This window comes from Strigops habroptila, chromosome 5, assembly GCF_004027225.2.
Source record: "Strigops habroptila isolate Jane chromosome 5, bStrHab1.2.pri, whole genome shotgun sequence".
NCBI classification, from domain to species: domain Eukaryota; kingdom Metazoa; phylum Chordata; class Aves; order Psittaciformes; family Psittacidae; genus Strigops; species Strigops habroptila.
In genome coordinates, this window is record NC_044281.2 from 62,791,698 (window position 1) to 62,816,100 (window position 24,403).

The following is a 24,403-nucleotide window of genomic DNA, read 5'->3' on the forward strand; positions in this document are numbered from 1 at the left end:
ATTCATTTTGAGCAACCAAAGCAATTTCTTAGGTTACATTTGGAGTAAGCTTGATATGTTTCCTCAGAATTCTCAGCAGGTTTCCTGAAGGGAAATATAATAATGTTTGTGGGGATTTTTTTTAATCTGAGTTTAGCTACATAGTTTTTATCATCAGAGAATCCCTCTCCACCCCCTGCACATGCCCACTCTCATCCAGAGACTAAATTAGACTTATACATCTCTAACTTCTAGTGAGTAGGAGACATTATTTTCTAGTCTGCAAATGTGAAACTGAAGCAGAGTGAAACTGATATGGCATGTTCTGATTCTCAGCTTCACTGAATGCACCTTTCCTAATAGCTAACGTTGTCCTATAGCCTAAATAATGAAAGTGCATTTATACCTCACCTGATGATGTTTGCCGAAGCTGCCTAGAATTCATCTGTGCATTGAATTTGTGCTGGGCAGAGCAGAGGTCCAGTAAATATTTACATGTCTTCACTGTATCGGTAATGAAGGTGTGTTTCTTGCCACTGAAGCTGCTTTCAATCATGAACTTTTTTCTCTAAAGGGATAAAAAACACAGCTTGCTTCATATATCAGTCATTACAGTGAGGCACTGAAAGTTCATTTTACATAATCTGATTGGTTTGTCCAGTTGTATTTATGTCTGGCTTCATGCCTTTTGGGTGCAGTAAATGCCTATCATAAATTCAGTGGTTGCTAGTGAGGTGGCTGTCATCTACCCTATGTCAAAAGTAAAGAGCCTTTGGACATTGACTAAATTGAGAGCAGGTTGATAGAACTGGCAAAATTTGACCTTACAAACGTTAAAATTATTAAACCAATTTAATGTGAAAATAAAAATATCTTCAAGGGGCTGAAGGGCCATCTTGGGAGAGGCTGGGAAATGTGTGATTCAGGTTGACACCTATGCTGTATGATGGTAGATTGATATACCTCTGATGGCAAAACACAGTTTAGAAGGGGTCACAATCTTGTCACAAATACCAGTTTGTTAACAGACATTGGTATACTAAGAGATGAGGATGGGAATAATGAGATCAGGAAAGAGGGAGACGTGATCCCATGACCTGATGTGGGTAGGAAAACAAAAGGAGCGGGGGTGGGGAGGGAGGGAAGAGATCAGACAGAGAGTGGGAAAGATAGGAATGAATAGGGAATGTGCCCTAGAGAGATTTGACATAGTCTCTGTAATAGTCAACACCAGATTATTCAGTTTCATAACAATTTGGCTCCAGCCTTGGCAAAAAAACCTCCAGATCTAAACCTCACTAAGAACTGGATATCTCGGTAACTACATCCAGATCCAGCCTTGATTTTAGACTGTTTTCAAAAAGGACTTGCTTTTACAGAATGAGTCTAATTCTGGCTCTGAATGCAATAAATTTATCAAAGTGACAGGCAGAAGGGGAGTAATGTGGTAGGGTGGAAAAGAGATTCACTTGGTTCCAACTCACATGAGCTGAAATTCTCTCTGTTTCACGCCACTGGAATCTTAAACTGGCAATTCTTGTTTGATTTTTGACCTCATAAACAATAATGCCTTTGGCACAGATTCCCAGGATGATGTCCCCTCCTGCTCCTTTCTTCTCTTGGGACACACGGTAGAATAAAACTCCATATTCAGGAAGTTGCTGAGTCACCTTGTAGAGAAAAAGTGTGTTTACCAAGCATTACTCAAAAAGAGGCATGGGAAGAAACGGTAGGTAGGTGGGAAAGGAAGTGGGTTTGAGTGTCTTTACTCAATATTCATTCACTCTGTCAGGAATCCTTTGAAAACCCTTACCAAATTTTCATATCTACTGTCTCACAGAATCATCCCCTTACTTTGGTATGTCATAGGACCATTACATGCATTCATGAAGAGGTAGGAGGATTATATACCTTCCTCCACAATAATCTGAACATTACATTACCACTGAGGTATTTAGCATTACTGCTACTTGGTACTTGTGTGCATTTCTGAATAGAAATCCATGCAAGATTAGTGCTGCTTGACTACTTGTAAGCCTTGTTTCTTTCCATTTTCTTTTCTGTGTCTTTGTTTCCCTGAGAAAACCCAGAAACCATGAGGTACAGCAAATATGATGGTCTTAGTAAAACTGCTAATATTTTGGTGCAAGGGCTACTCTGACATTGGTATGGGCTTGCGTGGTTTCCTTTCTACAACAGTAATGTCCAACTGGATAGTGACACTACAGCTCCCTGCTTGCAAGTAACTCACCCAGGTTCATATGTCTGTTCGGTCATGGCCATCATCTTTTAAAATCAGACATTATAGATTTCTGTTGCCAAGGTCTTAAATTATAGGATTTGCTAATTTGTCCCTCAAATTATCTCACCCAGATATAGTGGTGACTTTTGAGGGATTTTCACTGCCCCAGAATTCCTTTCAGTGCCAGACTTTATAGTAACAGACCTTCAGTGTCACTTCTTTCTTGCACAGTGCCCATTGCTGGGTAAAACATCAAGTAGGAATATACTTCAAGGGACTGAAGAGCCAGCTTGTGCCCCTGCCATCTATCTGTGCAGAGGATACTCTGAGGAACTCACCCAGAGGTTCTGGGTTGTTATCTTTCTACCTCCTGCACTTGGCAACAAAATGTTAAAATGTGACTCAGACCCTTTACAGAACTATGGAATATGAGGAGGGTTTTCTGTCCTTTTTGTGACCTGCAGATCAATACAAGTGTATTCTAAAGCTTTTTTTTTTTTTTGGGGGGGGGGTGGGGAGGGGAAGCTAATGTAGAATCCCCAAATTACTTTTCAGTAATGAATAGGGATTTTCAGTGACCAAAAATAAAACACTTTAAGAAGATATGTTTTTCAGAAAGCATCCAGAGCACAAATGTTTAGGTCCTGAAAACTGGGGCATCTATAATTATTAGCTGAATCTGGGTTTTAATTTTTAATCCTTTTTATATTTGAAATGTGCATGTTCTTGCCATGCGGGCTACCCTTCTCACTTTGTATGATGTGTTGGCTCCTTCTACAAACTTATTCATTGAAACAGGTACTAACAAAGCTGCTTTTCTTCATTGGATTTGCCATGCATGATGGGACTGTCATTAAGGCTAAGCTTCAAACTATTTCTTCAATTCCACTGACAGCATTGCATGTGGAACTAACATAATTAAACAGCAACTGAGCTAAAATGATGCTATAAATAAAAACGTGCTACGGCAGCTAAATGGCTACTGATATTTATCCGTTATCTAAATCCTCATATTTTTCATTTGATGGAAAGCAGAGAAGTTTGGGGGAGAGTAAGAAATTAGGAAAGAAAAAAAATCTCACGTTATCATGACAGTCTAGAGCCCTAGAGAAAGTTATGTGAGAAAATACTTCAGAGAACTCCTTCCTCACTTCCAGGGTTCACAGATATTTTTAAACAAATAATCACTACATGGTTAGAAAGTAGCTGAATAGCTGCTGTAGTTTCAGAAGTCAAGAAAGTGCTTATTCCCATGCTTATAATCATCCCTAATACTTTCAGTAGGTGTATTTATAATCATCTGGAGCCCAGACATGTTGGTAACATGCTGAAAATTTGCATCAACCCTTGGGATGTTGAAAATACACCAAAATGTGTATTAACCCTTTATAAACTATCGGTGAAAGGAAACCTACAATGAAAATGTCATGGAAGTTATTTAGAGTGACAGTGTCTACAGCAAAATGAAATTCAGAGGTTTTTGTTGACCATTCATATTTGTTCACCGTATCTAAAATATACTATATCAGACAAGAAAGAAATAATAGACAGCGTAAAGAGAGTGGGGCTTTCTATCACAAAATATATGAGTGTTTGGGGTATGGCAAGTCACCTTTAAAAATTCTAGTTCAGCTTCATCCTCAAATAGGGAACGATTCATACGATGTAATTTAGCAAGCTCCCGCTGTACATACGCCAGGGTCATTTTCTCTATTCGGCTTGCTGGAATGTAGTCTTCAACACGAAAATAGCTCTTTCCATGCATCTTTGGGAGGAAAAAAAAAAAAAGACAACAGAGAAGAGAAGAGCTTTTTGTTCTTTCTTAACTTTTCTTATTTGGTGCATTTCCATTTTCAGGGTGACCCACATGCTGAAGTCACCCTGTTGCCATTTCCTAAGACAAGATAGGTAACAGCAGGTAGTATCCTGACAGCCAAATGTTCCTCTTGTGCTCAGCCAGGTGCTCAAAGCACACACTGCTGTATGTATTGTGCATGCCTGCAGTTGTGCACTGGGAGCTGACAGCTACAGCTGCCTCAGTACAAACTACAAGGGGCAACCCAATGCAGGGATGGATCCAACCAGATGGATCAGACCACTCAGAGTTCAATTAATAAAGCTACACTGATTTGTATAACTGAAGATATGACAAAGACCATGAATGAGTGCTTTCTGTACACTTTAAAACTAGGATAACATGTTCAGATACATCATCAGTAATCTTCTGTCTTTGCAGCTTGTGGATCTGAGCCAACACACAAAATAGCTGTGAATTCTGGAGTGTTTATTTTTTTCTTCCATGTTTTCTAATATCTTTAAACCCCTCTACGCATCCAAGCTGTGCCTTTGTTGGAAATTTTCTACAGATTTTTGGAGTTTCCAGGCTATGTTATCAGTTATGAAGGACCAAGAGTCCTTCGTCATTCTGCCATATTTCCTGACATATTTGTTTGTCTCATTACTGCTCTTTAATTAGGAAAATTTTGGAACTTTTAGAATTAAATCTGAAAGGTGATTACTAAAGGACTTAGCTGAAATTTCTTTAAATTTAAACTCTAGGTGACAAACAAAAGCTGTTAGAGAGACCTCTGAGAAATATTGTATTACTTATCCACACCTCAGGAGCATAATTGCCAAGCTCTGCCTGTAAAGCCAAAGCGCCAAGTTTCAGGGCAGTTTCATCATTGCAATATAATCGCTCCTCCAAAATATCTTTACGAAGCTGAAGGTAAAACTGATGCCTTGTCAAGCCATGCCTGGAACATAAAAAAGGTTTAGGAACACAGGGGGAGCCTTGAACAGTCACCCTAAATGCTACTGTTTTTCCTGCCATCAGCAGAACCATACACTTACTGGATGATATTAAAGTGATTGACAAAGAATTTTATCCTTAGAAAAAGCGTAAAATTAATGATGGATGTTTTCTTCTTGGGTTGGTCATTCCAGCCATCTGGGGCCACTTTGTAGAGTTTGGTCTCCTCATCCAAAAAGAAGAATTCTTTACCTGAAATGAGAATTTTGGGTTCTGTGATAAATCTGGAGATACTTCAGTTGCTCAAAGTTCTGCTGTCTTCGTTCAGTGCATCACTAGCAATAAAAAATAAAAGGGACCATGGATGTTAGTTGAGATATACTTCTCTGCATCATGGCTTAATTTACTGCTTCTTTGATGGAGAACTTAGGATAACAGTGTGTAATTTAGGATTGCAGTTGTTTGATGCTGGATTGGTGAGGTATCTATGGAATCACTCAAAAATTGCATTCTGCTCACCATTGTAATCCTCATGCCCTACACACAAGTTATGCTGCTTCTTAGTGCCTCAGCCATGCTTACCATCAGAAATGGGCTAGGGAGATGTATGTCTTGTAGATGAAATAGCTGAGCCTGTATTCCAACTTGTATCTAGGAACAAAGACAGTCAGCCTTCTTTTGTACAGTGCTTCCTGGAATTTGTGTGGGAGCTACATGGCTCAGTACTATTCCAGTGCAAGGCTGGGACACAGCCTTTGCTGCATGAGAATACCAGCTAATAACAGAATGGCTCTGCTGAGGCACAGTCCTAGGGTAGAAATACTTTACATCTGTGCAGTACAGTTTAAACCAACATACCTGACTTCTGCTTAAATTTTGGGTCTACTTTCACCTGAGGACCTTAAAAGAATTTGCTGGAATTCATTAATAAAGTGACTACAGAGGCACTGAGGGAGAGGACTGTTACTCTAGTTAGCTATGTTTCATTACCTTTCAGGTAAGCCAAGCCAAAGTAGAAATGTTCCACCAAGTTTGCATATGCCACCACAGTGTTGAAAACATCTCTTGCCTTGGACTTGATGTCACATTGCACCTCAAGGCACTGCCCACTGAGTAGAATCACATTGAGATCCCTTTGGGACAAATAGGATTTCCCTTTTTTAGTCTAAGAACATGTGAAAAAGAGTGAAGAATGAGTGTCAAGCACAATCAATGCAAGTTGCAGAGCATTTTATTGCTGAGGCCCCCTAGTCTCCTATCTCTACATAACCTGATGGAGTTGGTCACAACACAATACTATTCCCTGCCTCCCGTCTCATAAATTAATATCCCAAACATTTCTAATTAAAAAAGAAATAAAATTTGTTGGAATCCCAGCTAAACAGCTGAGCATACTCAGATACTACAATTACCCTCATTTTCACTGCTGTATGCTGTCAGTCTTTTCCCTTAATAAAACGTAGAGGATGTGCCTGCAAATTGAAGGAGTCCAATACATTGGCATTAGATGTCACATTGCAGATTTGCTCTATAATCTTAATCTCAAAAAGTCTTGTGCTAAAGAGAGCATCCTTAGCTGAGAAGGATAAATAAGCTATTTCACACCAGCAGAAATAACTACATAGCACTGAAAACTAAATGACCTCCTTTCAAGTCTCAATACGTCTGCAGGAACCCTCACTTGGTTTGGGAGGAGTACAAGGATACTGGGTTGGGACTCATATGTAACTTACAAAAAGCCCCAACTAAAAGATTAGTTCTAAATTCTTAATGTTCATACTTACCACAATTGATCCAGGCAGCTGTAAAGTCACTGGCGGTTCACTAGACAAAATAACAAATTCTGGACCTGAAAACTGTAAGGAGGCAATTTAGAAATTTAATAAGTGTCTCCTTAATATAACGAAGATCCCAAACATCAGTACCAATGAAATCCATTTCTGTTTATCCGTATGTTGCAGCTAATTGACTTCAGTGTCTAATAAGATGCAAATGCTGATTGAAGACTTCTCTGTTTGGGGTCTCTCCTATATGGACTCTCTGGGGCCTAATTAGGTGTAAGCTCATGCTGAAGCCTTTTCTTCTGTAAAGGCACTTCTTAACCAAGATCCATTTCCTTTGCAAGGCACCTATTTTCATGACACCCACAGAAACTTAATTTCTTTTGAGACCTTTTGTCATTTGATTCACAAGTTACTATAAGGACAGTCACAGACATGAGGACACTATACTCTCTTTCTTTAACTTCCACAAACTTTAACAGCACAAGATGCTTTTTTTTTCTTGGTGAGCATCCATCTCAAGGAATCTTGCTTATTGGGGGTTTTTTTCATATTCATCTATGTATTTAGATCCTTCAAGCAGGCAGAAAAAACTGAATGTCTGCAAGTGGCAAGATGTGGGTCATTCCAACCATTCTCCATGACTTAGTACCTTCACTATTTAGATCTTTTTTTTCTTTGAGAAAATATATGGTTAGTTTCATAATACTAGTATTGTCTACCAAGACAATGCAATTTTGTATCACATGTAAAGAGGGTCTAGCACTTTGTCGCAACAGTTGCTGGACTCCTGAGGAACTCTATTATTATGCCAGCAAAAATCATATTCACAAAGTTTAAAACTAAATTTATTTATAAAAAGATAATTTCCCAATGTATCTAACTGAAACTCTTGACCAAAGTTCTGCCACTGGTCAGTCTGGAGCTGGGGAACTGGGAATAGGTTAAAGGACTCACCAGCCTGAAAACTGTCCAATAAGCTCCATGGTATCAGCATTGTGGAGTTTTCTGATTCAGTTATTTCTAGATTTTTGTGATCCAACTGCCAAAGAAACATCCTTCCCATTTAAGAGAGTCCTACAACAAATCAGCAACTAGGAATAGACCCTTAGGTGAACTATTAGTTTGGCACACTCACTGCTACCTTATGCTTTCTTCCAGGCATACACTATAAAAGCAATTTAAGACCTTTGAGCACTGTTGACCAGCAAGTGTTTGGGTTCAGTGTCTCTGTAAATTTTTTTGCTGTCCTGAAGCTCCTGTCAAAGTAGTTGATGAAAACAGACCATATGGTGCTTGATGCTTGCAGAAATCACACATGTAGGTCAGAGAGGGTTCGATTGTAAGCTTTTGCTTAGTCTTTACAGACAAGAGCTTTCACTGCCTTCAGTTCTGAGTTATCACGACTGGATCATGCCTAATTTGGAGTTTGTCAATTTAGAATACTCATCTAATGAGATGACTTATGCACGTCACTGGCAAATGACAACTAGATAAGAGGTTTCTCTTTAGTGATATTACATTTTTAATCAGCTTATATGTTTTTCATTAGTCACCTTTTCCTTCCTGTGGAACAAACATTTCTGTGATGTAGCAGCTGCTGTGTAGTCCTTTGTAGACACAGAGAAGGTGGAACCTAAACTTAGCAGGTTCTGTCTGCTGTTCTTCTGAGTTCCACTAGGGATTTCTTCTACAGCACTGACTGACCTTCAAAAGAAGTATCATAGTGAGCAATACATAGACCATGCAATCAAAACAACACAGACTTGAGGACAAAGAGCTTAAGGTACATTGACTGCCAGAATATTATGAAATCCAGGGCAATGTCAGTTACAAGTTGTTAACTGTTCCATTGCAGAAAAAAGGACAAATAAATCAACAGGGATTATATTACTGATACCCTTTATAAATAAATCTAAAATCTGCTTTTTGGGTTTTTTGCCTTTTTTTGCCCTTTTTTGCCCTTTTTTTTTTTTTTTTTGTCATTTGGTGAGTCAGTTCTAGCTGGTTTAATTCTGGTGAAGCCAACAGGAAAAGAATTTAGCCCCATGTCTTTCTGTGAATTCTGCAGGATGAAGTAAATTCCTAATTTCTTATTTTCTGAAGCAGAAAAAGCTTCCAAAAATCATAGCATTTGTTGTTACATTATTTCCATTCCAGGAATGGAAACTAAATTATCTTAATACTAATTCATTAGAATAAATTAATGTCTTAGGGAATTGAGGGAATTTTCTATTTAATTAAGAGAAAGATGTATGAAATCTCAGATCAGAAAGCTGTCTTTACGCTATACTTTTAATCCATACAGTAATGGTGTTTTCCACGTGAGCAGAAACATGTATGCTTAGAATAAACTTAAAATATAATATATACTATATATTATATTTTAGTATATGTAATATAATATATACTCTTATCAATGAGGAACGATTGATTGTGTGGTATAGAAGGAAAGATTTTGTTGAGGCAGATTTTTGTTAATTACATTTTAAACAAGTGCCAAGATCACGCATTTTTTGTTATCCTGAAGTTTTATCCTTTTCTTTTGCATGTTGCAGAGTTGCTTCAGGGAACTATTCACGGAGTTTTCAAAAGGTTTTTAACAAAGTTACTGAAGTAGTTGCTGATCTCGATCTCTTCTCCCTGGTATCCAGTGACAGAACGCGTGGGAATGGTTCAAAGCTGTATTAGGGGAGGTTCAGGCTTGATATTAGAGTTCTGTGTATACTTCAGGCTTAGCTTTATGAGATGTAAACTGTATCAGTTGGATGGCTTATAGAATTACGATATTAGTAGGCTTTATAGATAGTAAACCCATCACTAAGTTTTGTGTTGGTTGTCCTTGTGTATGGGAAATGAGTGGTTTCCAAACTAATTATTTCAACTCCACCATTGTCATGGTACTTACAATAGGACCTTGCAGATGCTTACAACCAAAAGTGAGGTTTACAGTCCCTCAAATTCTATGGCAAACAACCTGCTGCAAATTTGGAGGAAAAAAGTTCATCTTTCAGCAGAGGAAGGGAGCATTTTCTTGGCAGCATGATTTTAGATCAAGGATATTGAGACAATACCCAAGTTGGTAGTCAGAGGCATTGCATTTGCTCCAAAATACTCAGTAAATAAATCTTCTGTTACTGATATCGTTCCCAGGCGTGTAATGCATATATAGATGTCTGTCTACACACATATGTATGTGTTTGTGTGTAGTTAGGCAGGTAGACAGACACTTCTTTCTTCACAAAAGCTGCCACTATCCTGCACCCTGCTTGTAGTTCTTTTTATATTGCAGGTTCAGAGGTGTGCTGGGGTATCTCACATTTCTCAGATTATTGTGGCTGATTTATCAGGAAGTTCAACTGTTTACTTGGGATATATTTAATTGGGAGTTGATCTAAATAGAGCATTTCCTGTGGGCCTGAATTACTCATGCTATGGTTAAAAGAAGAAACTCCTGTTTAACTGGGTCAAGAACTCAATTTAAATGGGATGTCTGTAGGGATTACATGATGCTTAACTATGGGATTCTGGTCTTTGTTAGCCTGGCTAAGAGTACTTACACGTCGTCTTCATTTGGAAACAGCCATGATTACAGCTTCACTATGCTAACACCCTGTTTAGAAAACTCTTATTTGGCAGCAGTGGTGTTTCCTTGGCTTTTGAAAATGAATTAATATCAGCTGTACAATTCTCAGCTTTCCTTGCCTATGTCTACAGGGCTGCTGTATATGCTGTGGCTGAAATGAGGCTAATCCTTATGACAGAGCCAAGTTCTTTACTGCTTGTGTCCCTACGTTACCTGTAACTCCAGTAAAGTGGTGGTAACTGGTAACTGGTAACTCCAGGGCTGGATATGACTGACACAAGTGAGACATATCAATCACAGAACTGAGATGGAAATGCAAATAAACCACTGAAAATGATGGGTCATATACATGTTCCGTCATAACCACTCCAGAAGACTTCAGGCCTCTGCTAATGTGGCAGCAAGTTAAGACCAGATCCAAAATCTGAATGTAGACAAATATGGACTCTGCAGAACACCTTGCCAGTTAAAGCAATGGCTGTTCACACCCTCTCAACGGGTTTTTCCCTTCTACATTCTCTGTGGAGCTGCTTCCCAGTTGTTTCAGGCACAGCGAGCTATTGCTCCTTACCTGTCTAATTATGCCAGACACATGCTAGGGGCAGCTGTTCTGGGAGGCCAGTGACATCTGGCAGGACACGGTGGTAAAGAGTAATGGTGGAAAACTTCAACGTGTTTGTTTTGCATGGATTGTTCAGGGCCCAAGCTCCATTTCACTAGAGCATTTGGACTTTCACTTGGAACCAAACTGAGCCTAGGTGCACTTTCATTCTGTGTAAACAGTGTCTATTATCAAAATAGGTGCAGATGGCAATCAGGCCTTTTCTGATAATGACATTGCCACACTGGTTGCTGTTTCACTTGGTAATAAGACAGCATATGTCTTTCGGGAATAAGAGTTCTGATTACCTGTTTATGAAGAGCTTGTAGCTACTTTGTGTCCTTGACCCACTAAGGGTGGGGTCCCATGACCTGTGTGTCTGTGGAACTCTCCCTGAAATGAATAAAGGAAATTTCACAATTGAAGCAATTGTACCAGCACTCAGCATCAGATCTTGGGACAATAACAAGAAGAAAGAAATTCAGACTGGCTACTTCCTCTCTTGTGTCCTCACTTGGGCATGATAAATGGCTGTTTGATAAGGCTAAGTGAATACTGCACCAGCAGTATTCCCAGTTCTCTAGTTATTGTTACTTCCTCTTCATAAATCTTCATGTGAATGTAATTTGGAAAATAGCTGGGTAGGTACAATGGCTGTTATTTCCATATGTATGGAGAGCTTTTCCTTCAGAAATTACCCTTAGTATTCTTTGTTCTTCTATTTCCAGGCATAAAATTGGGAGGGAGGGCTGGGGGAACCCATGAAATTTTTCTGGCTTAATCAGAGTAGGATATGAAATGAAAACTGTTTGTAAATACTCCAACAGTTATTTGCTACATTACATATATTGTGAACAGTTTTACAGCATAAAAATCTGGTAAGAATATAGGATGGCTTGTGAGTTATTAGCAAATAAGTTTTGTATAATTTTTCACCTTCAGTCATCTCTGCTGCTACAGAAAGGATAGGCATTGCTTTGTCCAAATACATGGAGGTTGAAATTTAGAGGTAGAACCAGAAAAGGTTATCCAAGTTCTGTGAACGTCTCTTACAGCAGCAGAGGTGTTTTAAATCCTGTAGGGAGGGGTGGGAAGGTTAAACTTTTCTTCACTTGGATCATTCCATTGATCTTATTTGAAGAATTGCATATCATACTATTACATAAGCAGAATGATAGTGGTGATAAGATGAGCTATATGGAAGCAATCATATAGGTCAGCTTTTTCTCCAGATAAAATATCCACTAACTACAGCCTGGGACCTCCCTCTGAATTCCAACATGAAAACATGACATTGAATTCTGGTGCACCAACCACCAATTGAAATTTTAAAAACAAGAAAATCTACAAACACATCTCTAAAATATTCATAAAATGTTTTTTCAAGCTGCAGATGGTAGTGACAAAATGTGAGATTTGAAATAAGCCAAATAGGCAGGGCTAGTTACCAAAGTTAAGATTCAGCCCTGTGTTCTGAAACTATGTGCTTCTTAATGAGAAAGCCTTGCAAAGTTCTCTGCTTACACTATAGGTTTCACATAATTGCATAAATATACTTTGACAAGCACATAAAGTTCCCTTAGTTTTTCTGTCTCAGTTGTTATGGCACTGAGACAAGTTGACTAGTTTCAGTGGACAGACTGCTGTGCTTTGATCACAAATCCAACACATTCCTGATGTTTAAGTAACATGTGGCCCTCAAAGACCTTGATCCTGTAGATGATTAATATGATAATGTTGATCTCCTTTGATAATGGTGCTCTACTAGGTGGTAATATCTCTTTTCAGAGAAGAATGCATTTTTCTAATGCATTATCTCATGAAAGAATGTCTGCAGCAAACAAGTTCTCACATTGTGTTTTCTCATATAATTTAGAGTTTTGTCTTACAAAATCCTGAGCACAAACAGCTACTGATACCAGTATTTCAGTGGAGACTGGGACATGCACAAATTTACTAGAATGAGCCTTTGCCAAGTTTATGTCCTTTATGTCCTTTTCTAAAAAAAAGGCCTTAGAAAAAGGCTCCTGGGCTTACTTTCACTATGTGCCACTAGCTCTGTGACTGTCATGTATGCGTCACATAGGGAGCAGCTGCAATTTCAGGGTTTTATTGCTGCTGATATTGATTGCAATTCTGGAGCTTCAGAAAAGCACCTTTCAGGAGGAGTATCAAAAACAGTTGTATGAATAGCCTTACCTTCCTCATCCTTGGGGCGAAGGGCTTGGGGCTGAGAGGCTATTACATGCTGTGTTTTGTATTTTGTTTGGGTTTTTGCTTTGTTTCCCAGGATGTCTTTGTTTTCTCTCTGCAACTTATCTCTTGGCAGGCTTGTGATAATACAGTGGGCACCCAGGTTGTTTTGCTAACTTTCCTAGGGAAATTTGTGCCTTGAGATCATGCTCTATGTCTTTTATTTTTGCTTAGTAAATTTTAAACTTTTCAAATTTGGAAAAGTGTGAGTAATATGTTCCTACAAATCTCATGACAGTCAGCAGCTGGATATCATAAATCCAAATTAATGCTCCCCCATGAGAAAAAGCAAGGACTACTCAGTAATTTTCTGTTATTTATGAACTAACCAATCGGTGTGTGTACCTTGTTACATCATAACTGATGCAGTGGACAGTAGGATTATTGCTTTAGGGAGGAAATTTCTGGTCTAAGAACCACACATGCTTACAGAACACGTTTAAATCCATGCCACAGGAGGACCTAGTATCTATGGAGCCTACCTATGGAGGCTCATAGAGCAAGGAAGTAAACTCCAAAGTACAGCAGTAAACTTCCAGCTCTGGGACTGGAAGCTCAGGAGAAGTGCCCCAGGTAGGATGGAAAAAAAAGTTTTAAAGCAGAAGGGAAGGTGGGTAACTGTGGAACAGAGAACAGAAGTGGGCAGGTTTCTGAGGTGGGGAGCTGGCATGGTAAGCTTGGGTTTTTAGGAGGTACTGATGACATTTGGCAACGGGAACTTTTTGCTTTTACATGGGTAGTCTTACATTTCAGGGGACAAAAGAGATGAGTATGTAATTCATAAACATAATCTTTCAGGAAAATCTTACCTCTCCTGTGTCCTCGGTTAGACAGTATCAAAGATGTACTTTCAGAAATACTATTAGAGTCACTGTAGTCCACAGAGAGTTGTCTGTAATCTTCTGTTGACTGACTGTAATTCATTAATCTGGACCCTTTGTCTGGAAACAGAAAGGAAATATGGTGAATCACATACTTTAATCATAAATCATTGCATCTGCATGATAATGTAAATAACATTTGGCTTGACTAATTTTTATATAGTCCATGTCCGCTGTCTTCTAACACTGACTTCAACTCTTCAAGGACCAAGGGAAGCTTGGTAACTTCATTCTACAACTTTCATAATCTTATTCTGACCCAAATAGTCCGTATAGTTCTCCTAAAACATTCTGAACAAAACAAGTCTAATATATCAATTCTATTCTACATGTTACATGGAAAGGTTGAAAAGTGTAGATAACCTGCAAAGTTCTCCTTTCTTATATTCTGAGACCCAAAACCTTCAGCTATAAAGTATTCTCTGGGGGGGGGGGATGGAGAGTGCCCAGAGACAAGCCACTAGCAGTGCTGGCTGCAGAAATTCCATTAAGGGGTCATTCTAAGTCATTAGGAAGTGCATGTTTTTGTTGCACCTTAACTTTACTTGGGTTGCATTGTCTCTTGTCCTTTTTCCAGAACCTCTGAAGGTGATAATGTTTAATTAAAAACAAAGAAAGAAATGGAATACTGCCTTGAAAAGTGTGGCTCACGCATTTTCAATGTAATCAACATCCTGATTCATTGAAGTCCTTCAGGATAAGCCACATGACCTGTATCCCTAGAAAACACAGAGATCACCCCAGATACATAATCACGAGAACCAATAGAAGGGAAATGGCAGGAATTTGTGACTAATAGGGGGTTGAAGATGGGACCATCCCTTTTGGCAGTAGCAGAGTTTTCACTAGCTTATGCAAATGTAAATCTATAAACCCAGTTTCTGAATGAGTGAGCCAACATGCTTTGGAGGGTCTTTTGTCTATCTATTTTCAAAAGAATGTCCTTTTCTTATGACCAGTAATACCTAATAGAAATGTTTTGCAGATATTTAAGCGTGTGTTTAATTCTAGCTGAAGTTAATGGAACATATATGTGACTTGCTGAATAGGAATTGGATTGTTCATATGCCTAATATTGAGCGTATCCAAAAAAAAAAAAAATGCCTGCATATCTTGGTCCAACCTTCCTCTTGCCCCAGAATCGGAGATTTTTTTGAAGTTAACAGTACAATATAAGGGACTATATTCTCTAGTTACAGCCAGAGAATTAGTCTGTGGGATAATAAAATCTTGAGTTTAGTCAAATGAAATGTGAAATTGGTATATGCTGGTTTATTTATATAGTGAGCAGGATTTGGCCTTGTGTCTTGAAATCACTCCAGCATCTATGTGTGAATTTATAAAACGTCTGAATAGAAAAACAAACTAAAATAAAAAAGAACCCACAAATCTTTGCTTGAGTAATCAATCAGGAAGGATGAATATATATTCTTTAATGGCAACAGGATAACTTCACAGAATCCCATTCTTTACCTTCAAAAATACACTGGAGTATGCAAATATAAAAGCAGTTTTGAAAGCAGGGTTTTTTTATATGCACAGGTTTTATGCAAAGTGCTTAAAGAGTTGAATCCGTGCAAGCTGATTCGTTATCATTGCTTCACAGCTGTCAGACTACTGTCCTTTGTGGAAATAAGGAACAGAAACCTTGCTGACTTGCCTCAGAGTCTCTCCATTATGGAGTCATTTATATGTAAAGCGATAAATATCCTATCCAACACTACTTGTAATCACCACAGCATGAAATTAAACAATTTGCCTAGTCTGGGAAAGACTCAGAAAAGGCTGGCTGTATCCTTATTACACAGTTCAGATCGTAATTGTTTTCTTACCTTGGTGAAAATTCATCTGGGAGTACAGTGGTGAGGTGTCCAATATTTTCTCATGCAGCCTTTTCCTTATCACATGACTTCTGTTAAGCTGAGAAGCTCTGCTGTCTTCGTTGACTACCCGCTCTACCTAGAAGACAGTAGTACTGCAAGTCAATGTCATCTGGTATGTGGACTTTGGACTCTCATATTGAAGTGATCCTTGCCCTCTGCTTGTCAGAGGTTGCTGATTGTGTTGGTATAAGCAACTTCATCTTCTCAGATTAACACAAAGCAGGATTGAGTTTTGATGGCTTTTTGCTCTCATGCTAGCTGTGTTTAAGAGGGGACACCCTCTCTTACACTGGGAAATAGAGTAATAGAGAGTGCAAGGGAAAAAGTAATCTCAGAATATTAATGAATACTGGTTGAAAACAAAAAAAACCTCACAACCCTGCAGTGTATTTTCTTCCAGTTTCATTCAGCTTGTCAACAAAAATTCTTAGTTGATATTTCAAATCTTGAAAAAGACTCAGCTGCTCGCTTATTAAAGACTTCACATGGTCAGGCTTGATTGCCCAGCAGATGTTCAATTCCACTCAAGGATGGTGAATTAAATTCTCAGTATGATGTAAATGTGATTTCTTTGAATTTCTCAAAGTCTGAAACCAGAGGGGCAATGGAGGAATCTTTTCTCTTGTGTGAAGAGAATTGGCCAATATGAAGTCTCTGTAAAGGTTATGATTGTTTCAGTATTAACCAAAGAAATTAAAGTACTGTACATGCAAAACCTGGATTTGTATCTTTTCCCAGGAGCGTAAGAGTGGTGTGAGAAATGGCTTCATTGCCTCATTTGCTTGTACACATGCCCACACAATTTCCTGCTTAGAAGTCTAGAATCAAATCTCACTTCCTGAATTCATACAAGCATTAATTTCAGGCAGTTGCTCACCTGTATCCCATGTCACTGCTCTCCTCTCTCACCAAAGAAAAGATTACATATGAGAGTAGTACCCACCTCATTGACACTTCCCATAGCAAACTGGACCATTTTCTTTATGTAGACATTGGCTGGTAAGAAAGCAGCTTCCTTCTGATGTGCCTCACATGCTTCCAGAATTGACTCAGGAGAAAGTCTTTTGCGTGGCAGATCTTCGCATAGTGTCAGCAAGAGCATGTGTAGTTGGTCACTCAACTGTAGGGACTGAGTCAAAATAGAAGTACTGTTAAATGACATCTGCTAGTGGTCTGAAATCCTCCGTAAACTGCAACCAGGTATTTCTGTAAACCTTTCACTCTGGATGAGAAATGGGCAGTGAATTCCTTTAGATTTTGGGAAAATTCCAGACAGGCAGCATAACAGCACTAAATGGAGCCACTAATGGGGTCCAGGATAGCCTTAGAGTGAAACGGCATCTACAAGGAATGTCATCAGCCCATATAGGGGCTTCCTGATGGCAGACAACAGCTTGATTTCTCCACAGCTTTGCTAATTAGACTGTGAATCTTAAAGATTCATGCAAGTAAAATATGTGACAGCATTAGCTTCAAAAAGGTGAGGAGTTATACCAGCCAAAACTGTTACCATAGAGACCAGATACTTAAATTTTAGAGTCATTTAGCTTACAGAGCTTTTTCTCTTAGACCATGTATACCCATGAAAGGGAGGTTAGATCTACTAAAAGTTTGTGCTCTTCAAATAAAAAACATGCAATCAAAGGCATGGATATAGAAATGAAGCAATATGTGCTACAAATCTTTGAAAGTATTCTGGGTAAGCAAGAAATACAAAATTTCAACTAACAGAGATGCTGGTAGAATTTGCACAGAAATAAGGAGAGTTATCTAGTTAATTTAGCATCCCATTCTTTGAAAAAGCACATAAATGTGTACAGCACCACAATCATGCAGACATGATGTTTTTCTTTTAGTCCTTCCTATTTTAGAATCATAGCGTCATAGACTCATAGATTTAGATTGGAAAAGACCTCTAAGACCATTGAGTCCAGCTGTAGCTCTAATACTGCAAATCCACCACTAAACCATGTCTCTAAATGTCACATCTACGCATCTTTTAAATATCTCATGGGATAGTGACTCAACCACTTCACTGGAGAGTCTGTTTCTTATTACAGCCTTGGAATAAATAATCTTCACTCTTAACAGCAAGGTACAGTTAATCTTATTTGGAACAATTCTGGTTTTTTGAAGAAAAAGAGAGATAGAAAAAAAGAAAAGTAAAGATGAGGCTCAACTAAATTTCTGACTTGGATTAACTGGTATTTTTGGTGAAGTCTGGACCTTGACACAAGATTTCCAAGTCTTTCTAGCGGTCCAAACCATAAGGCCCCTCCCACTGAGATTTCAGATTTTGTCTCTCAATCTTTGAACCTACGAATAGAAAACAGAACAAAAGTTCAAACTTAAACAGAGGATGTTTAGATTAGATATAAGGAAGAAGTTCTTTACTGTGAGGGTGGTGAGGCACTGGAACATGTTGCCCAAGGAAGTTGTGAATGCTCCATCCCTGGCAGTGTTCAAGGCCGGGTTAGATGGAGCCTTGGATGACATAGTTTACTGTGTGGAGTCCCTGCCCATGGCAGGAGGGTTGGAACTAAATGATCTTGAGGTCCTTTCCAACCCTAACTATTCTATGATTCTATGATTCTATTCTAAAACAAAAATGTGTTACTGGCCTGGTTTGGAGGAACCTGGTAGTCTGCTGACCAGTAGAGGGTCATTCCTAAGGAATACACCAACATCTGTCAAAACAGAAAAGGAAACCCTTTATGAAGTCAACATTAAATACAGAAAAGTGTTGTACTAGAAAGACCATCTTTTTGTGTCTTGGTCACAAATGGCAGAAGACAAAGAAATATGTTTAAAAAAAAAAAAAAACCAAAAAAAAAAAAACCAAAAAACAAAAAACAAAAAATAGACTAGAGGAAACATATAAAAGTACAATAGTGACTTCTGTCTTACAGACTGGATAGCATGCAATGAGTGTAGTTCGGCTTGAGGGATTGAGCCAGATCTCCCTCTATCCAATGATGCCATGAGTAGGAAAGGAAATTTGAACTCCTTTCTTAGTTTTGAAGCAATCTCGTTGGTCATTAAAGCTTTCTCCTACCTGTGGAACTGACTAGCACTCATGTCCAGGAGGATTATTGGAGTAAGGACCATCTATTCCAAAGCTTTACATTTCTGCGTAGTGTCTAAGTGATCAGGTACATGGGAGACTGAAACTACTGTGTTCTGCCTGAGGGAAGTATGCAGTTATGCAGTCCTAGTGGTTTGTAAAACTTATAGGTACCTGAGTGTTGTATCTTACTGTCTTGCCAGAGAGACTTATTTGGCAGGGAGAAGAAAAGTAAATTGTTAAGAAAGCTAAACATATTTCGACTTCCTGGGAGTGCTTCCACTCTCTGATTGGAATTACGATTACCATATCTGGTCAAGCATCATGTTCATAGAAATATTCCTCCTTTCTGTGGGCCTTTACAAATAATACATTTCTGTAGATCTTGAGGACTGATGTTCCAAATTGATTTTAATGATGACATGCATGCTATCTAATGGCAAGCTGCAAGACACATCTAAATCTTTCTTCCTGTAGCCTAATTAGTGTTATTAGAGATGGAGTGTGACAGTAGATACCTGGTATACTGCATTAAAACCCGCAAGCTTGTCTTCATGAGGTACTGTCAAGATTTATTTTGTAATATACCTCACCTTTGTTAGTCCGATGTGCTGGTTTTTACTTTGTCTGTGGAGCAATTCTGGTGCACTGAAAGGTACAGCTTCTGTCTGAGATGCATTGTTTTGGAAGGACAGATTTCCTTCAGCAGACAGTAGTACTGACCATGGACAAATCACACAGATGGCAGGGTCTGAAAAATGTTGAAGAAGATATTGGAGTTTTTAGTGTTAAATTCACTGCGCTCATAAAATCATATTGCTGGTGTCTCACCTGCTTAGCCAAACACATCAATTAAATTTCATGGAGATGTACTCAGAAGTCAGTGGAATCATGCTCATTTATGCCCGGCTCATTTTGTCAGGTGGAATTCAGTGATGGTTAAAGACTTGATTTCTCTCTCACGTCATTTCACACATACAAACATATTGATTTCAATGGATTTCTGAAGCCTAAGGAAAGGCACAAATACATCGCGTGTGCAGATTCTAGAGATACTGTCTTTTTTGGTAGATCTTTCTATGCAAAGCGCAAGAGAGTATCTGAAAAGTAGAACGCTCCTTCCAATAAAGCATGGATACTTTGAAGCTGGCATTTGCAAAGACCTAAGTGAGCTTCCATTAAGTTGCATGGCCACGGTACAAATCTCTTCTCTGTGGTGGTAGGTTTTTGTTCTGTGTGCTCCTTATAGTCAGTCAGCTCTGCATTTTAGTAACCTCTTTTTCAGTGTATTGTGCCTAGCAAAGCCAAGTTACTTTGCCAGAAAGTCAGTGTCAGGAGTCAGTATCTTTATTTCTATTGCACAGATGAAGAAACTGATGCAGAGTCCAGCTTTGATGACTACACCTCATCAGTCAATAGAAGCCAAGGTAGCTTCCCATGTCCCAGTGCTTTAACCTATGAAACTTTTCATAAAGTGGAAACATAATTTCCAACTAACCTAAAGTTTGGGATTTTTTTTTTTACCAGAATGCAAATATGAAAGCTATCCAAACTAAGACTAGATTCTAGCAGTCTAGTAGAACTGCCATGATATTTTAGCATTATTCACATTGAGTCTTTCTGTTTGCATGTCAGGTCTGTTAAAAGAGGGGATATTTCACACAAATGTGCTTTCAAATGATAAATGAAGACTCCTAAACTTGACAAGGTCCTGAGGACAGTAATAGGCCTTAATGGCCCTGACGAGCCTCCCCTGGGACCTACCCCCATCCTCTGCCCATAGTCCCAGGCTCAGTTAAGCACAGCCCAGGGCCTTGAGTCCCTGCCTGAGGTATGGTGAAGGTGTGCCTGTGTCCAGCTCAGCCACAGCTATGCCTCACCTGACTGCGGACCTCTTTGATCCTGACACACTGACTAACTTCCCAAAAGGACCTCAGGCTTGCCTTGTCACTGTGGACTTGCCTGGTGACCACTGGGCTATTTGACTCTGGTTGCCCACAGCAGACCTGATCCTGACTCAGCTTCTCAGCTTGAGCTCAGACCTGCCCTGTCATCACAAACTTGTGTGTTAGTCTGGATTCTCAGCTGTCAGCCCCAGACCTTTCCTGCTTGCCTTGTTTGAGTACTGTGGGATAGGGCCCTCTGCACCAGGAAAATGGATGTTAAAAATGGGTAAAATGTTAGTCTGGGAACTCATATATACCTAGGAGGTTTGTATAGCCAGAGGACCCAGAGGTTCAAGACTCATGGACTGCTGGTATTTGCAACAATTGTGGCATTTACTTCTTCAGAAAATTAAAGGTCTTAAAAACATCAGCTAACCTTCTATTTTGCTCCTTCCTTATTTGCTGTAATATTGTATGCAAATGCAACTAGCATGTGCTGGGAAATTTGTCTGTTTTAGAAACAGATAGCCAGCTTGTACTTTAGTGTTGGTGGAGGTTACCCAGCCTTCTGTACTGTTGGCCAGCCAAGGAGTGAGCATACCTGTCTAACCAGTTAGTGCCCAAACCCACTGGAAATACTGCTATAGCAAGTGGTGCTGACCATCACTAGGTTTAGCAGGATTCAAGCACAGCACAGCACAAATGTGGCAGTACTAGCCCAGAGAAAAGCCTGATTCCAGAAGTAGTATAGCTGTAATTAAGATATGTGGAGCCATAGATATGCCTTAGACAACTGGGACAATGCTATGCAGAGACAGTTTACCTTTGCTGCCCTCCAAGAAACTGTAGCACTGGGGATTCAGCTTCAGAATGAGTCCAACTTGGCATCACTTCTGGACTTGAGCTCTCTAAAGACATGTTTGAGCAGCCTTGCACTTAAACTATAGACCAGCTTGGTTCTACATAGTTACTTCCTCTTGTTTTACTCTTCAACTTCTGATCATAATATCCTAAATTTATCTGGTGCAGCATAGGGAACATAGGCTGATTATCTGAATTTAGTAGATATCCAATAAGTCTTATTGTTTGTTTGTTTGTTTGCTTGCTTGTCGTGTTTTGGTTTGGGTTTGGGTTTTTTTTTGAACAAGAAATCGGGAGAGCATAGTGTCAGCTTAGTGTCTGGGACAGAATTAGTAAGCTGTGATGGACCTGAGCTGAATCTATCCAAGTGGGTATCTCTGTGCTGCACTCCTTTGCACATTCCTGGTGCCTGTCTTGTCTGTGATGTTCTACCCTCTTGTTACACTAGCTAATAGAGAACTGATGGTATTGTCAACCTCCTGTAGTGTTCCAGTTCATTAAAAACTAGTTGATAATAAAAGTTCACCCCTCCAGCTATAGGAGAAATTACACATTACTTGTTTTCAGTATTTTGTATTTTGGTTCTATGTTCTCCTGAGGTAAGAACTCTGTCATAAACAGTTCTCAAAATGTGACAGGTTGCTCAGCTGTGCTTTCTTGTACAGCTGGCTTGCTTGGCAAGCATTCATCATGAAGACTTGCCTAGCCACTATGATAAGTCATTATTATCAAAGGTGAAAGTATCTTACTAGCTGAATGAGGAACCATGTGGATTTGCCTGTTTTCCTCTACTGGAACATGAAGGACGTGATTCTAGCTGGCACTGCACTTTCTGTGAGTGTATGTTTCTCAGACTTTAGGAGGGACTCTTCTGTCCTGTTCCACTTGTATAGTACTTAGATGAATTAATATCTGATGTGTAATTTAAAAAAAAATGCTCCGAAGGTCTCTTACGCAAGCAGAGTGGTCTGCATATAACGCCAGCTGCACTGAAAGAGCTTTCATTTTTATTATCAATATGCTAACATTGCCATTAGTGCTTTTTGTCTCACACACCTCCGAAGAGCTAAAAGAACTCAAGAATGAATTTCCAACAGTAAAAAGCATAAGAAGATACTTTCCACCTCACCTTTGTGAAGTTCCTCCAGAAGCTGCTCTGTGGCCAGGTACAAGAGTGCCCATATTTCTTCTTCCTCCAAAGGGCTTCCTTTTGCCCATAGGACCTCGGCCAGTGTCACACAGGAACTGCTCATGCCTGCCACAAAAGAAACCAGATTTTGGACACACAAAAGTAGACTGGTCACAACTGTACCCTCCTCTCACAATGTTTTGTGAACCACCTTGCTTCTTTGTTCACTAAAGGTAGGTATCATTCGTCCCTATCTTAATCTGAGTAAGAGTAAATAAAGGGGTCTGAACTAAGTGACTCCCTGTAACCTTTTGGAGCCCTTTTACTCATCATTTGAGACCAATCATAAGATTATTTGAGGCAAATAGATTTTAATTGGGAGATCCTCCATGAATATGTGCTGCTCAGACTTTGTGAGTGGTTATATGAATGGTAGCACATTGATTTTGCTGCTTAATTGGATGCTCTTGTCTATAAAAACATGACAGAGTTAACCTAAGAGAAAAAGAATGGCAAAGCAAAAGAGATGCACTGTAACATGGAAGGTTTGTAAACATAGTCCAACAGAGCAATTGAGTTTCATTCATTGCTCAGAAGATTGATCAGTAAAAGCTTGTAGACTTACTGAATTCATTGATAAGAAATTTTCTTGGTCAGATACTTGTGACTCAGAATTTGCAGTTCATCCATACCAATACACATATAAACTTGCTTTATTTCACTAAACCAAATTAAGATTATTCCCTTTGTGAGCTGCTGAATAGCAATTTAGTGGCTCCCAGGACACTGCCCTTTCTGACAGGTTCATAAGACCTGGCATACTTCAGAAGAATGTTGGTGCACACACTCTCTGTTTTGTCTCAATGCAGTGTAGCATCAGATAATTTAGAGAAAGGCATCCTGTAGTGAATCATAATTTATAATTTCTTACCTATCAGAATTTTCCTAATCCCAGCCAACTAGAAACTGACTTGTGACTTGAAGTATCAAGGCTTCTTTTCCTCCAAATGTGTTATCATACTCAATATTGTCAAAGTAGGTTTTGTTCTTCATAAATGGGTCTGATATTTCCATTTCACCAATTTTACATTTTTGTAATTTACTAATCTAGGCAGAGCTGCTCTAGGTCTACACATCTGTAAGGAAAACTGAATCCAAGCTTAAAATTTGCTAAAAACTTTTGAACTTAATTTACGCTTTTGCTGTTACTATCCTGTAACAGTGAACTCCATAGGTTCATTGTATGCTGTGTAAATAGAGGCATAATGAGAAAAGTTGGAAGTGATCCATCTATTGCTTTGAGGTTTTGATATTGTCTGTAGACCACCAAGTGAGGACACAAGAGCCTAGGATGCTATTGTCACATATAAGATTATAAACACCACTGTAAAATGAGTTCACTTAGAGCCTGAAAACAGATCTTCCCCCTAACCATTTCTTCACCCTTTGTATGCAGCCCACTTACTGCTACCATTTGCTCTCTGTCTGCAATAGAATTTACTGTG

General features: G+C 39.1%; 1 protein-coding gene across 1 annotated transcript in view; it reads right to left on the reverse strand.

Moving 5' to 3' along the window:
- FRMPD2 (FERM and PDZ domain containing 2) overlaps positions 1–23,972 on the reverse strand; it is a 50,976-nt gene extending 27,004 nt beyond the window's left edge. Inside the window, exons 1-16 of the mRNA XM_030488093.1 lie at positions 23,870–23,972; positions 22,899–23,087; positions 19,616–19,773; positions 18,580–18,645; positions 16,902–17,087; positions 15,908–16,034; positions 14,004–14,135; positions 11,250–11,334; positions 10,554–10,611; positions 6,758–6,829; positions 5,964–6,138; positions 5,075–5,225; positions 4,839–4,977; positions 3,834–3,986; positions 1,464–1,649; positions 391–547 (exon numbers count right to left, since the gene is read on the reverse strand). Of these exons, the coding sequence (XP_030343953.1) occupies positions 391–547; positions 1,464–1,649; positions 3,834–3,986; positions 4,839–4,977; positions 5,075–5,225; positions 5,964–6,138; positions 6,758–6,829; positions 10,554–10,611; positions 11,250–11,334; positions 14,004–14,135; positions 15,908–16,034; positions 16,902–17,087; positions 18,580–18,645; positions 19,616–19,773; positions 22,899–23,087; positions 23,870–23,972 (2,137 nt within the window). The remainder of the gene's footprint in view (positions 1–390; positions 548–1,463; positions 1,650–3,833; positions 3,987–4,838; positions 4,978–5,074; positions 5,226–5,963; positions 6,139–6,757; positions 6,830–10,553; positions 10,612–11,249; positions 11,335–14,003; positions 14,136–15,907; positions 16,035–16,901; positions 17,088–18,579; positions 18,646–19,615; positions 19,774–22,898; positions 23,088–23,869) is intronic.
- Between the last annotated feature and the right edge of the window lie 431 nt (positions 23,973–24,403).